The 16154-nt window shown below is 51.2% G+C and overlaps 1 protein-coding gene across 1 annotated transcript in view; it reads right to left on the bottom strand.

The window, feature by feature from the left end:
- The window catches only part of RASA3 (RAS p21 protein activator 3), a 259051-nt gene that overhangs the window by 46665 nt on the left and 196232 nt on the right, over window positions 1–16154 (bottom strand). Inside the window, exons 6-10 of the mRNA XM_075563383.1 lie at window positions 13394–13474; window positions 12905–12977; window positions 7139–7215; window positions 2274–2378; window positions 654–810 (exon numbers count right to left, since the gene is read on the bottom strand). Coding sequence (XP_075419498.1) covers window positions 654–810; window positions 2274–2378; window positions 7139–7215; window positions 12905–12977; window positions 13394–13474 — 493 coding nt within the window. The remainder of the gene's footprint in view (window positions 1–653; window positions 811–2273; window positions 2379–7138; window positions 7216–12904; window positions 12978–13393; window positions 13475–16154) is intronic.

Here is a 16154-nt window from a genome sequence, read left to right as displayed (position 1 = left end):
CGTGTGTGTGTGTGCGTGTGTGTGTGTGTGCGTGCGCGCGTTACAAGGTTGCTCCAGAAAGAAGGGTGAATTGTGTCTCTTCCTTTTCTGCTTTCTTTTGTTACCCGGTCTCTTGGAGCCATGATGGTAAATGCAGCTATTGGCTGAGACAGAAAAATACTCGTCACAGGGGGGACATCACACGAAGGCCTCTAGTTTACAGGTGCCTTTGGAGTGCGTCCCCTCGCAGGATCACCTGCAGAAGAGAACCCCACATGTTCTCTCTCTCCTCCCCTCCAGCCCCTCAATTCACCCAGAACGGGGGTCTCAGAGCAAAGGAAACCACAGCCATATTTGGTTGACTGTCAAAGACAAAAATTAGGAAGTTGTACACCCTGCCTGCGGTTCTCACAACGGTTCTAACAGCAGAGGAGCTGGGTGTGTCCCCCCTTGCAGACAGCAAGAAGAGATAAGAATCTGCTGGTGGCAGGCAGGGCACAAAAACAACCTGGAGGCGCCCTGGGGCCACTCACTGGTGAAGCTCAACAAAATAAGGAGAGGAAGCAGCTGAGGTGCAGGAGGCCTGTCCTCCCACCCCAGTCTGAGCAATGTTTATGCTCAGTTTGACAAAGGTCATCGGTGGGTAAACCAAAAAGGGGCCTCAGGCGAGTTACCTCCACGTCTGAGGACTTGAGCAGGAGGTCCCGGAGGGGGCTGTAGTAGTCTGATGAGAAAACATGGTCTTCTGTGTACACCACGTTCAACCGCAAGGAACCCAGGTCACCTGGTTTCAAGCTCTTACTGCCATTATCCCGGGGCTGAAGGAAATACCTGGGAAGGACACACAGGAGCATGTCAGTGGGAGCCAACAGCATCCTTGAAGGGCTGGTTCTTGTCACACTCACGCCCCTCATCCTGCTCAGCTGCACACCCAGCTCTTCGTGTGTCGGGGTCCAAAGCAGGTGGCAGGTGGGGGACACGAGGGTGATTCTGCAGGGTCTGGGGTAGGGGTAGGGCCTTTGGACAGCCTGGGATGATGGATGTGTCTCACCAAAGGAGGCTTACTCCTGACGCCTTAAAAAGAGGCCCCGCTTGAGAGGTGAAGGGACAAAGGCAGAAAAGAGTGGCAGGAATGAGGAGGAGGAGGAGAAGGGGAAGCAGACGGGAGCTGCAGGAGGAGAAGTGTCTGAAAGTGCATGTCAGGAGTTGGGGTCGACTTCACAGTTAAATCATGTATTTACCCGTTAAGACTGACACCTGACAATGAACCAAGCACACTGCCATCTAGTCGATTATTCCAACTCAAAGCCATTCAGTAGGACAGACTAAAACTGCCCCTGTGGGTTGGCAAGACTGTAAATCTTTACAGGAGTAGAATGCCCCCTATTTCTCCCACAGAGCAGCTGGTTTCAAACTGCTGACCTTGTGGTTCATAGTCCAATGCCTAACCCACTTCACCCCAAGGGCTCCTTACCTTTGACAATGGGCTAGCCTTAAGCAGAGCACACTGATGGTTTGAATAAAGGTGTATGTTAGAAAGAGGAGTGAGAGTGTCGGGGTGCGCCCTGCTGGACCCTGTGTGGCCTGCGTGGTCACTTGTATGGAAGTTTTCGGACTGTGCAAGTCTCTGCTCTCTCTCTCTGTCCTCTTGTTCAGGACCCGTACTGGCTCTGATTTCACTGACTGTGCAGGTTAAGACGTTACGTAAACAGCTCTGGCCTCTGAGGCATGGAACCAGCCTGGGGTATTTGGTGAGGCTTTCAAGCCAACAACACATTCCGAGTTCTGACCACAGAATTAGAAGGTACCCAACGCGCCTGACTTCCCACTGAGCAATGCCGCTGCCTGCGTGCAAAAGGTGAAAAGTCGTACGGAGCGTGCTCCGATGGCCTCGGTGGCTGAGGTGGACTGCAACAAGGCATCCTCGGACCACACTGCGTATCCAGGCTTCATACTCCCATAAAGACCTGTCGTTTCAGAAGCCCACAGGCACAATTCTACCCTGCCGTAGGAGCCGGCACAGACTCCACGGCGTGAGTTAGAACTTGAGTTTGCACATCTCCCTCGTCTACCTTGTCCCCCGCTGCTGCGGAAAAGGGACTGGGTCCCCAAGCTGGAGCTGTGGGAACTGTGGGCTGCGCATCAGGAGCACACAGACTCTCTGTGCAGAGTGGAAGGGGTCACGACGCTTCACTTTGGCGGCCCCTCTCCGCTTTCTTTTGATCGCTCAGCTCAGCCCTCTAGAGGGAAGGCCTCCAGCAGGCGCCCCTCGCCTGAGCACGCAGTGACCTTACCATGCTTCGTAAGAGCTGGACTGTCGGAGGACCTTCAGGGGGATCCTCAGCTCTCCCAGAAACTCATCCCCGAACTTCAAGTTGCTGGCGTTCCAGAGGTCCACTCTGAAAAGCAATAGCCAACAGTACAGATTTCCCTTCCGGAAGGGAGTGGGACAGAACAGAGATGGCTAAACACTGGATTACTGAGTCCCCCCACTCACCACCCCCCTGCAGCAGCAGCTTCCCTTTTCCCTCCAGTGGTACCTGGAACACAAGGGAGCCTTCTGGTCTACCAAAGCCAGTTTTAATGAAGAGGGGATCAACTGGGGAGGCTCAACATGCAGGCTCAACACACGACTGTAGAATACAGACGTGCAAACGGAGGGCTAGCGGGTGTGTGGATGCTGAGCCCAGCTGTCTGGCACGTGGTGGGCAAGAGGGTTCTCAGGGCTCAGCCTCCTCCTCCCACTCTGACACAGGAGGCTTGCTGCTGGGCACATGAGCAGCGACAGACACAGCTCCACTCCAGCGACGTCTGCATCTCCATGGCCCTAAGCACCAGACTCCTCCAGGTTCTGGTCTTCATGTTACAAGCAGGAGCTTGGTAGAACTGTGCCTCAACTTCCCTAGCCCAAGCGCCAGGCCTGGTTTAATCTGTAAGGGCGTACAAAAAGCAGCGTGCATGAAGGAATCCCGTCGGATTCTCCTCAGTCTAAGGACTTCACAGTGGATGAGCAGTCAGGAGAGAATGGTGCGACAGGGAAAGACAGGAGGGCATCTGGTCTGGCGTGCCCGGCCAATTACAAAAGCGAGCGCCCGCTACTTTCCATCACAGGAAAGGGCAACGATGGGAGAAGGGGTAGGGGTGGCATGCATCTGAATGCTCCCTCCTTCTCCGCCTGAACTTAGGACCTGAGCATCCACTGAGCACGTACCAGAGGCTGGAAGCCTACGTGAAAAAGGCTGACACGCTCTCCACAGAGGGAGGGGAAGGAGTGGTGACAAATAGCTGCCAAACCACAGCGCTATTTATGTCGCCCGCTCGGTGAAGAGTCCCCACCCATCTCCCTAAACAGGCTGCTAACCTGAGGTTGGGGTGACATTGGCTGGTCTTGTGCCCACCCCCCCCTCGGGTACCACTCACCTAGGGGTTGCATCAGCCCGGGAGGTTGGGTGATGTGAGTTAGCTATGCCAACAAGTTAGTGTGTTCTGCACAGGACAGGGATGACTTAATCAGTCTTTCACCACGGGTGGCCAAGAAGCCAATGTAAGTGTGTATGTCCACACTTGGGTGGTCAAAGGGAAGGAAGAGAGAGGAAACTGCCAGAAATGCCCAGTGGCCATATAAGCATTTGGAAGACAGTGAAGGTGGCACTGGAGGTTGACCCATAGGCATCAGTGTCTCACAGTAGGCTATTTGTAGGATACACAAAACAGAAATCCTACTGTGCTCATGGAGATTAGCAATGTGACAAACTATGTGTCAGACACCCCCCCACCCCATTTTTCCCCTAAGTCAGAGTAACATTTCAAATCTTTTTAAAGATATGCTTTAAAGCCACAGATGGCAGGGAAAGCCAACATCCACTGCAGGGTCTGCCTGGATGGAGCGTCCAGTGAGTGCCCTTAAGCACAGACCAGGGATGTGCGCTGTCTTGCTAGCAGACAGAGTGTGCTGGAAAGTGGATTGAGGCAGGTGTTGTTAAGGTCGAATGGAACACCTTATTATTTGTTCTCCCATCTGGGCGACTTAAAATTTGTTCTACTTTCTATCATTTCCTGCCTTCTGATCGATCGAAGTTTTTCTCTGTTTTATTTTGTTACTGTTGTGGGGTTTGTTCGTGTGCTTTTCTTGATATGAAATCCAGGATAGGAAAATTTAGAGAGACAGTAACTGGCTCACTCGTTTCTTAGGGTTATGGCAGGGGGTGGGGCAAGGAAGTGGGCAGCCAATAGTAATGAACACGTGGAAGAAAAATTGTTCTAAAATTGACCGTCCTGATGACGATAAATCCTTTTTTTAATATGCTTAAACCATTGAATTGTAGGGCATGTGAAGTGTATGTTAATGAAATATATTTTTAATGAAAGGCAATATATATGTATATGTATTTAAATCTCCAAACCCTTAGACTTCATTTTAAAATTTAAAATCCAATGAAAACAAACACCCTCCAATTTTGTTTTTAAAGAAAAGTAAAAAACAATGCTTCTCCATGTTAAGAAGAAGAAAAGAGGACACTGTGTGCTAGAGGAGCAGTGGGTGTCTGAAGGCAGGTTTGAAAGAAGACCCTGTAGTTGTGTACAAAACCCTCTGGTGGGAACCCTTTCGGAGGTCACCATTTCAGGGGGGTTTGCCTCTCGCTCAGTGTCCAGAAGCGCTGGAAATGAAGACGCAAAATGAACTGAATACATCTAAAGCTGGCCTCTCACCAAGTAGTGTCTGTGGAGGAGACGCGGGGACTTCCGTAGGACTGGATGCACTGAGAGACAGGGACACAAACCCCTCTGTCTGGCATGTGGTGGGAAGAGGAAGTGTTGGGGCGTGGGGAGGGGGGATGTGCTCAGAGAACTTTCTGTATGACCTCTGAGCAGCTCTCAGCCTGCTCGCCTTCACTATCACCAACACGGGGCAGCCCCCCCCCCGGCAGTCCCCCCACCCCCTGCCTGGTCCAGAAGCCTCTGCACACGTCTCCGTGATTGCTCAAGAGGCCCGAGAACTGGAACGACTTCATTTAAGGAAGAAGAGCAATCTCGTCACTAACTGTACGGCTGTGGTCTTTCTAATCAGACCTCACGTGCCCCGGGATAGCCTAACCCGAAAAAGGAAAGCTGATTTTCACCCAGATGAAACGTGGGAGAAGTCATCCAACTCGCAGCCACGAAGCCGAAGCCAACTCACAGTAATCTCCCCCTCCCATATTTCGAGTGGAACTGAGCTGCACAGGATTTGTAAAAATGAGCATGTCTCATGCCAGGCCTCACTGGGATTATCTGAGCCCTCACAACTCTCAGAAGCCACATACCACGGTTGCGTATTTCTTTCCTGTGCCGGTCAGTGCACCTTAAGCTCCTGAGGGCAGTGCCGCAGTGCACAGCAGCTTGTCAGGATATGAGCACCTGCCGGTTGAGGGACAGGAGGGTGCGTGCGTGGCCCTGCGCCGGACCACAGCAACATCACAGCCATCTGTGTTTCCTAAAACGGCCCACGTGCAACCAGTCTCTAAAGGTAAACGCAGACTACAGAGAGGGGACCCAGCCCCGGTCGAGAGGAAAGGGGCGATAAGGAAAGAGAGGACTGGAGCCAGGGTGTTTATGCCTTCAGCCCCACCCCTCAGTTTTGCACAGTCTGGGAAGTTTCCAAAGAGTGCTGTGTGTCTGTCTCTTCATAGCAAGCAGGAAGGATGAAGCACAGACATCTGTATAGGGAGTCCTTACAGGGAGCCAAAACACAAGGAACCCGCGGCTACCTTCAAAAGTCCAAACACATGAGACTGACTGCGGCTGACTTTTACGAAGACGGGATGCTGACTGGGCCCACAAGTGGACATTCCCCAAAGGTCCCCTTGCAAAGACTGAGGCTTTCTGGAAGCGCTGACTCACATTGGCTTGCGTTTCTCCACCCCTGAGTTTGGGGCGTGAGCACACACCCCTTTGTTTCCGCATCCAGATACGTTAGCTACATAAGCCGCGCGTGACGCCTTCTTCCCCATTTCCTATGGAAAGTGTTAGGAATGCCAGGAAAGGAAGGGGATGGGAGCACACCAGACCGAGTGCTTAACAAAGACTCGGTTTCTATGACAACACGCTTGCGGAGAACAAGGGAAGATAAATATAGCACCCACCTATAAGATCATTTTACAAGAAGCGGAGAGGAGCATTTCCCAGGAGGGCAGGAGCTCATCAGAGAAGGAGACCCGTCTAGTCTAGAGCATGGCAGAGCCTTGGTGAGTCTACCAGCAAGTCTGTCCTGTCCAATGAGGGACAGACAGGGGCATGTGTGTGTGCCGCCCATGCCTGGCCACAGCTGGCCTGCCTCTGCTCTGTCCAGGGGAAAGGCTGGCAGAACTCAGGCAGGGCTGCTTGAACTTGAGACCTGGAAGCTAAGGTGGGGAAGAAAGCCCTAGAATATTTTCTACAATTGAAGCTAGTACAAAACAGTAACTTTTTTGGGAGGGGGGTGCTGTTGAGCATAAACACAGCAGAGCATATACCAATTTAACCATTTCACATGCATAACTCATGGGCACTGACTACATTCTCAAAGTCTCTAAGAACTGAAATCATTCTCCCTTTCCCTTTCCGAGCTGTCTCCCCATGAGCATAAACTCACTGTCCCTGACTTCCTACCTCACCTTTGGAGTTGCTGCTGTCGATCAGATCCCAGGTAGAGCTCTGTCTAAGAGCCCAGTGCTCCAGGAGGGCATGCCTCGATGCTAGCCAACAATGTGTATTCTGATCTTGCAGGGTGACAAGTGCAGAGCAGGAAAGCCAAGGATCTGGAAATCAGATGCCGACCACAGTTCTGAGCGGCCCTCTCCGGCCCGGAAACTCAGGGCATTTTCGGAGGAAGCTCACAGACACCGAGTCACATGAGTCTTTTTATCTTCAGCCCTGAACAGACCTTGCAAAGTGGACTGTACACCAATTATGCCCAATTGGTACACAGATATCTTTTCGGTCCGTTACCTCACTCTCTGGAAATTTTATGACACAAGACTCTTCACTTCCACGACAGTTGCTTATAATCCAAGTGCTAAACATCACGAAAGAATTTGAATTCATTTCTATTCCCTGCCCCTCATTAAAAAAAAGACAAACAAACACATAGCAAGGTAGTTTCAAACTAAAATGGACAGTCGGAGATAACTGATCCGCTTACCTGATTTCAAGTTTGTCCACATCCTCCTCCTCAAAGTCAAAGTGGGATTTTTTGCTATAGCTGCAAGGTCTGGTCACCTGATGACAGAAACAGAGTGGGGGTCACGGGGAGACAGCTCTTTAATCCCCCACCTCTAATAATCATAAAATAAGAACTAGTCTGCACCAACAGCTGGGCAATGTTCTTCATACTTCCCAAGTATTGTCGGTCCATTTATTCTCTTGAATAAATGTTTAAGCCCATGTAACTGGTGAGGATGAGGAAGGCCGGTAAGGGCTGGAGAGAGAATTCAAGTCTATCACCACCACGTCGTTCTCAGCGACTGTGCTCAGCTCTCAAGAAGAAGCATGTTCAAAGCAGTTTTCCCTTGAGGCCTCAGGCTCCCGAGTGTTGATTCTGGTGTCCAGGGGCCCCTTGCAGTAGACACGGTCCCCTTACCACCATTTCAGCCTGGTGACATCCACATAGCAAGAAGACTCGTATCATTCTGCATAGGAGGACTCCCACGTCAGCATCTGAGCCCTACTCCACGCTACTTTCTGGAGATGGGTGATAGAGAAGGGAGTCCCAGGGAACACCCAATCTGGTGTGCACCCGAGTGCCGAGCACCCTGCTCCAGGTCCAACTTGCCAACTGACTAACCCTGCTCCTCTGGCAGGCTGTTCCAAGGCTGCTCATTTTGGCTCTGCGTGCTTCACAGCGATGCATGCTTTCAGAGGGCACAAGGGGCGGTCACCTGGAGTCCGTCTCATGGCAAGAATCTCAAGGTCAGTTCCTTGCATTGAACGGAGAGAAGACATGCACACTCCCTCAGTTGGGGAAGGTACACGCACCCCTACCCTGAAATCTCCACAATTCAGGTCAACCAAGTGCTCCTGCCAGAGCTGTCTGAAGCTGTCGCTCTTCCCTCCCCTGGGGAGCACCATCTTGGGACTGCGGAGTTTTGTTTTATTTTGTGGGGTGGGGGTTGCCCACTAAGGGGAGAGGGGGTGCAAGTCAGTTTAGTTGGAGTTTAGAAAAATGAAAAAAAAAATCCAAACGTTGCCATTGCCCTCGTTTCATTTTAGGAATTCTGAGTTCCTTAAAATGTAAAGAGCCAGACTCAGGTAAGCTGGCAGCCCATTTCCATCCATCCCAGGGGTCTCTTTAGCACCATGGAAGAAGCTTCCAGTCTTGCTTGCACCCCCACCCCGGCAGCAGGCCTTTTGTTATCTCAGTAAGCTATGCACTGGGCATTCTTGTCTTTGACTGCACAGGCCATGCGCTACATTACAGCCCTGAGAGTGAGGCTTCCTTCTTCCCTGGCTGACATGGCTACTCTTCCTCCCTTCTTACCACCCTCCCCCTGGCTCAAGGGGCTAGGGCAGAGGCTACGTTACTTCAAAAGCTTCCAGCACCGAGTTCTAATCTGGAATGTGGCACAAAGTCACGATGCAAACTTGGTGCGAATGGCTTTACCTCTGAGCTGATTTGTAAATAAAAGTTAAACACGCCAAGATGCAGCTCGCTTGGAGTGCCTGAGAGAACAAACAAGGGTTGGGAAGCTTGCAGGGAGTGGAATGCCCTGGCTGTGCGAAGGTTCTGAGGAAGGTTCTGAGCCTGTTGCTGGCCGCTGTCACTGCAGCTCCCTCAAGTTCACAGCCCTAGAGCTACCAGGTGCTTGCCTCTCTGACCCACACGCCCTGGGTCCCAGTTGCCTATCAAACCCCGAAAAATCCCTGGTGACGCAGCAGTTAAGCGCTTGGCTGCTAACCAAAAGCTCAATGGTTCAAGGCCACCAACTGTTCTACAGGAGAAAGATGAGGTAGCAGGCTTTTGTAAAGATGTACAGCCTTGGAAACCCTGACTGGGCAGTGCTACTGGTCCTCTGGGTGGCTGGGAGTAAGAAATGACATGATAGCAAGCGGTTGATTTCTGGTTTGCTTTGGCTTATTTATATATAGCTCTTTCACGGGACCTCCCAAATCGGGTCCACCCCTACCCTCTCCATCTCATAGAAAGGCACCGTGCTCCACCAGCTGCTCCCATCAGGAGCACTGCCCTTCCTCTACCGCCTCAGGAGTCCCATCTAGTCTACCTCCAAAATAGGGCTCCAATCCCAATACCCTCTCCCAGAAGTATCTCTACCCACAACCCTAGCTTTGCTGGCCCACCCCACACCAATTATTTGCTTCCCCTATGGCACACATTCATCTCTGAAAACAAACAAACAAACAAACAAACAAACAAACAAACAAACAAACAAACAAAACCCGCCAAGCCTGCGGCTTTCTTGTTTAAATCATAAGGTGGCTCCAGGGCCCCCTCAGGTCACTGTCCCTTCCTGGGCGTCCTCCCTTCCCAAAGGCTCTCAGTCACGATGATGAATGGGAGGCCTGGTTCCTCCTCTCGCCAATCTTCTCTCATCACTTTTAGACCGCTCAGCGCTGATCACACGCTATCACATGATTGGCCTCTTTCTCATCTGACTTCCGCATGGAGCTCGCGGTGAGGTGACAGCAGGACCGTGTCAGGTCAAAAGCATCGCCACTGGGGTTCCATTCCATCCATGGACGGGTTTATCGCACACCAGATGCGTTAGACACGGCTCCGTCGTCAGCGATGGCTGCAGGCACGTTCTCTTAGTTAGTCATTCACAATCCCTCCAGTACCATTTTATTCCCAGATGAACACCAGCTCAAAGCAGGTCCCTCATCCATTTGCTGAATGAATGAATGGTGGTGGTTCTTACAGCATTAGATATGTAAGCGGTTTTTAGGTGGCGCGAACAATTTGCCCCCTGGTATTGGCCTAAACATGGGTCCTTAGCACCCACCTAGAAGCACCGCCACCACAAACAAAGGCCAGGACATCTGCTTCCATTAAAGTGACAACCAAGACAACCCTAAGGCATTCAGCTCCACTCTGCGGCTAACGCATGGGCCTGATGTGGCCAGCTTGGCTTTGGGGTTTGGGTTTCCCTGGGTGGTGCCCGTGGTTGGTGCACTCGGAGGCCGACTGAAAGGCGGGAGCTTTGGGTTCATTCACAGGTGTTTCCGAGGAAAGGTCTGGCCAATTCCTTCTCAGGAGTCAGCCACTAAGACCCTAGGAAGCAGAGTTCTGTGCTGACACAGACCGGCTTGTTCTGGAAGAGAATGGCGCCTGGAGGCGGCTTCCTATGGAAATGCCTGGCTTGGTTCTTATCCGAGGCCGCCTGTCACCAGACTGGGGAATGGTCCTCTTCCACACTCTCCTTTCCTGGGGGGTGAGGGGCAGGGCAGCCTGGGGCTCAGCCTCTCGAGAAGTGAGGCCCCGGAGCCTGACATAAACCATGAACGTGGGTGAGATAAGGAGAGCCTGATAAGAATAGAGCTATTGCTCTGTGCAGGGGCTTGAACCATTTCAGCCGGAGGACAGGGGCTCCAAAGAGCAAGGTTTATTGAGCCTCGACTCCAGTGAGGCCAATTTCTGCTGGGCCCTCGGCCTCCGGGATCATCAGCTGAGGTTTACGGCCTTGCTTCCCAGGGGCTGGACAGCTTGGCTCTTCCAGACCGCTGTTTTGCCAACACATCTGTTGGTTGTCAAATTCATTTAGTGGGTTGACGCCAGCATTGAAAAAGAAAGATGAAGGAGCTTCCAACAGTTTGCATGTAGTTGTGTGTGTGTGTGTGTGTGTGTGCGCGCGTGTAAGATTCATTACATTTCAATCCCACTTTTCTCCGTGCACCTTTTGAGGCCTTCTCAGGTGGAGCTGGGTGTCCACTGGAAAAGAACAGTGTACCATGCATTGTTCAGGGAAGGCTTGGAGAGAAATCTATTTGCCCAAACTCCTGCTACCAACAGAAGTTTGGAAACAACGGATGTGAAAATTTCCTGACAACCTAGACAAGGAGGGTGACCGTAGACAAGGAGGGTGACCGCCTGCGTTCATTCCCAGTTCACATCGACAACTGGTTTCTACATTGCTCTGATCAAGCATTCTTCCCAGTTTAAAACCCCCTTGGGGTGACGGTGAACCACCACTGGCTTCTTCCTGCCTGTTTGGCTCTCTTAAAAAAATAAAAATCTTTTCCCCTCCTTCCCGTGGTCATCAAAGCACTAACCTCTCTGTGGTCCACCAGGCATGGCGTCTACCTGTGATGGATGACAGTTCCCAGTGGGAGGGTCCTGTCCTGAAGCCCCCAGCCCTTTGCCCCAACAAGACTAGTCATGGCCCTCTTCCACATAAGAAATGTGGGTTTCTGGACATCTATCTGGAAAATGGCTGAATTCTTTGCACATGAAACTCTTGGTTCTCACCTATCACTTCATTTTCCAAAGCTTCTACCATTTTGGTCCCCGACCGTACTTTGGATTCTAGATGCCCAGAGGTTCCTGCCAGCTTCCCAATACCCGAGACATGTTGATAGCGTCCTTTCTTTGCATTTTCTTCGGAACGCTGGTGGTGTAATGGATTGTGTCTTGGGCTTTTAACTGCAAGATGAGCAGTTCGAAGTCACCAGCTGTTCTGCCGGAGAAAGATGAGGCTCTCTACGTTCATAAAAAACTGACCGCCTTGGAAATAGACAGAGGCAGTTCTACTCTGACTTATAGGGTCAGTATGGGTCAGAATTTACTCTATGGCAGTGTTTGGGTCGGTTTCCTACAAAATTGGGAGAAAGATGAGGCTTCCCACTCTGGTGAAGAATGACAGTCTTGGAAAGCCACAGGGGCAGCTTTCCGTTGTCCCACCAGGTCACTGTGAGTCAGAATCCACTCGATGGCAGGGAGTTTGAGTTTGTCCTACACAGTGCTCAGGAGTCCCCACCTCTGAGAAGTCCTCTGGGTTCCCGAAGCCATTTGTTTATGTATTTGTTCTAGGATTTGCTGTACCACATGCAATGACTTCCTTGCTTATCATTCATTCTCTTCTCCTAGGGAGAAAACACCTTGACAATAGGTGCAGACCCAAAGCAAATGTGCTGCCAGTGAGTTGATTCTGACCCACAGCCATATAGGGTTTCTGAGTCAGTACATCTTTCTGGGAGCAGACAACCTCGTTTTTCTTCCTCAGAGCGGCTGGTGGGTTTGAACTGCTGATGTTGGGGTTAGCAGCCCAGCACCTAACCCATAACACTACCAGAGTCTGAGGTCTTATTCCTCTTTATCTCCCTGGGACATTTGAACCAGTCAAGACATGTCATTGCTGACGACATATCTGAGTATTACCCAGGTGCCTTCTTAACATTCCAGCCCAGCCCAATGATGGTGGACTTGGTTCTGACTTCTGGGACCCCACGTGAGTCCCAGTGAGACGTTGTTCCCCAGGGTCTTTCATGGCTGCACTTTGGAAGCAGCTCATCAGGCCTTCCTTCAGAGGTGTTTCTGGGTGCATTGCCCGCATTTCAGTTAGCAGCCACCAGTATGACTGTTGGTACCACCCAGGAACTCCCTAAAATGAAACCCGCTGTCTGGAGTTGTTTTGTTCTACAAAGTCCGTGTTTCACATTCTAAGAGGCAGGCAGGTGCATCTCTGTGCCAATGGATTTCTCTCTTTTGCATAAAAAACCACCAGTGACACCATCTCTCCACCCCTGGGCAGGGAAGGCTGGGCGGAGCAGCTTAATACAAACAAATGAAAACACACACAATAATCTGGCACCAAGGTCCTGGGCATTTCTCCTGTGCAGCTACTTGAAGGTAACTCTAGAGAGGAAGTTAGTAATGGAGATGGTTTAGCTCTGGCTTTTCTGCCAAAGTATCGCGGGGTAGGACTTCCACTTACATGCATGCCCTTAAAATACCAACCTCAAAATAAAACACTTCATCAAACTGTGGGTTGTTGGTCTTCTTCTTCACTTTTGTCTTCTTTGCTTCCGATCTGTAATTCAGTGAGGAAGGATGAGAATTAAAAATAGCACCTTGGATCCCAGACCTCTTGGTCTTAGGGCTGAGCTATTAAATGCACAAGCAACGTGACTGCCTTTATTTATTTTATAAATATTTCTGTGGGTCTCCAAATCCAGATGGTATGCAAATCAGGACCCTTCACTGCGCCAAAAATACTCAATGTGAAGAACATTAAAGATTTCATTTTTTTACAAAGCAAAACAAGAGTCATGAAAGAAACAAAAGGAAGTAAAAAATTATACATTCTACCCCACAGTGCTTCTTGCATTCTTCTGAATGAGGTGTTAACCGTCTTCCTCCAGCACTGTACTCTGTGATGAGCCCCCATCTCTACTAGGAGCAAAAATGAACCCCGGAGGAGACAGGTATCGTGCGTGCACCACTTGCCTGTATGGTCCTGCTAACGTCACAGTGGCGTAAGGGTCACACTGCCCGTTGACAATGGGGAGGCCTTGGCACTCGAAGATGCTGAAGAGAGAAGTGAAGAGGGACAGCGATCAGGACACGGTGAGGAGATGCAAGTACCGAGGAGGGAGACCTTGACCACAATTTCTTTGGAGGCCCGCTCTCAACAAGGCCATGGTCTCTGAACACGGTAAAGACTAGAGTCAGGAATTCTGGTGCTATCTTGGTCATCGCCTCTCAGCACGCTCCATGTCTGTGGCTGCCTTGGGTAATGGAAGACTTGACTAACCAGGAGAACACATTTGGGAAAGAAAGGAGAACGTTCCTCTCCCACTGATGAATGAGTATGTTATATCCAGCATGGAAAATACAGAAACAAAAGCATGCCGGAGCACACACTTCCAGTGACTTGCTTAAATGATGGACAACACTCTCATAGAAGGATGCTGTGACCACTGCCAGACATTGTAACGGTGACCAGCATTCACCTACTGTGTTCCGTTCCCAAGAGCCAGGTGCTACTGCATGCACTTTACACGATTCACTCATTTGGTTCTCCACTGGTCTTATAAAGTAGGTCCTCTGCTTAGTTACATTTTACAGGTGGGCAGATGGAGGAGGCTCAAACCAGGTAAGTGAACTCACAACTAACAAGGTTCAGGGCAAATACCTAAGCCCGGGAGAATGCTGTTACAGCCAGCACAGTCAGCGTCGATGCCATGCACGTCTCTCTGAGTACCAGAATCCTCTCCGTTTCGTGGATTCCTGACTCCAGAACCCTACGTTTTCCTTTAAATTCCTCACCACGATCACAACAGCTGTTGTCATATCCTTGACCATCACCTCTAGCTCCGTTGCCCTTCCAGGTTATGGGCCGTGCGTTCCTGCTCCTCAGTACAGAGGCAAGTATTGACAGGATGGCAGACATTGAACGTGTGGGGCCGAGTGTCTCGGCTTTGTTGCTGACCTCTAAAGAACAAAGCCAACGCTTGGCCGCTGTTCTCATAAGCAGTAGCTGCTCTTTAGGTTCTCAGTGACCGTTTCCATTCTTGTCTGAAACTCTGTTAAGGGAGGCCACCCGAAGCCAGGCCTCTGGTCACAGCTTATCCCTACTGCAAAAATGGCCTCCTGGAGTCCGTCCTCAATGCCCTGGGTGGTGGCCAGGACTTTCTGCCCCGATGGCTCTGAACTCTGAGTCGAGTGCACAGGTGCATGGAAGCTGTAGGGCCTGGCCCTTTGGAGTTTCCCCCTGCACACCTGCCTGCTCTCATTGCTGGTGTGAGAGGTCACAGAGCAGGGCCCTACCCATGGAGACTGGGCGCGGCAGAAAGAAACCTTGCCTGGTGCTGTACCATCCTCACACCTGTCCTCCTGTCTGAACCCAGTGATGTCACCACGGTGCCAAGCCATCTCACGGAGGGTCTTCTACTTTTTTGGCTGACCCTCTACTTTAACAAGCCTAACAGCAGACTGGTCCCTCCTGATGACACGCCCAAAGAAGATGAAGCTAGCGCTCACCAGGTGGAGCATTTCGGCTGTACTTCCTCCCTGACAAACCGGCTCCTTCTTCTGGAAGTCTCTGAGCACCATACTTCAAAAGCCGCCGCCTTATTCATCTTGTCTAGTTTTCACGTACATCTGAAAGTGCCAAGGCTCGGGCCACGTGCGCTCAAGTCCTCGCCCTTTAACAAGGTCTCGTGCAGCAGATTTGCCCCGAGCCAGCCAACATTTGATTCCCCGGCTGCTGCTCCCCTGAGCACTGAGAGAGGGGCGAAACAAAATGAGATCCTTATAACTAAAGTCGTTTCCTCCGTTTATCACGATGCCGTCTCTTGGTCCAGAGGTGAGAATGGGGTTTTCTCTACGTCACGTTGCAAGCCACACTGCAGGCCGTCATCACAGGTGGTTCCCCAGCAAGCGCTTCGTGTCCCCGTCCATTTCAGCAAGCACGATTGCAGCACCTGCGTATCGCCAGTGACGCAGGAGCCTTCCTCCAGTCCTGATGCCGAGTTCTTCTTCCTCCGGCCCAGCTTTTCTGATGATTTGCCCAGCGCACAGATTGAACAAGTACGGTGATAGGATACCACCCGACACACACCTTTCCTGATTTTAACCACACACCATCTCCCCCTTTTCTATGTGAGCTGTTGCTTCCCGGTCCGCGTACAGGTTCACATGAGCATAATTAAGTGTTCTAGAATTCCCTCTGTTTGCACTGTGCTTGCTTCCCTTCTTCCGGGGACCACAGACCCACACGGTCCGTCCTCCCTCCCCTGGGTGTGCAGAGCACATTCACAGGCCTGGTCGTTCCCCACTTGGGCATGGCCGAGGAGTAAGCACGTTCCCTTTGACCCGCCATAGTCAGAAGCAGAAGTCCTAACCCCCCTAGTTGAATGTGGCTCTGCCTGCACGTTCACCCAGTCGTTGCCCCTCAAACATTGATCATTCCTCTTACTCCTCGCTCAGGGGAAGTGGGGAGACGGTCCGACTCTCTCATTCCTTCTTCAGGATGCTCTCTGAGCTACTCTGGCCCCCCTCTCGGAGACACTGGGGTCTTTTCTTTGGCTTTGGGCTCTAACCTCTTTCTGACTATTTCTAAGCGAGGGGGCTTTGGGTCATTTATCCCCCTCAGCACCTGTGCACCGCTTAAAACGAGGCATGCCTTTCCATGCTTAGGGAATTCCCCTAGAATCTTCTCCTCTCTGAAGTTCTACTAGTTCCTGCTGAAACTCCTATGGGGCAG

Source organism: Tenrec ecaudatus, chromosome 11 (assembly GCF_050624435.1).
Source record: "Tenrec ecaudatus isolate mTenEca1 chromosome 11, mTenEca1.hap1, whole genome shotgun sequence".
NCBI lineage: Eukaryota > Metazoa > Chordata > Mammalia > Afrosoricida > Tenrecidae > Tenrec > Tenrec ecaudatus.
This window is presented reverse-complemented; position numbering and strand designations above follow the sequence as displayed.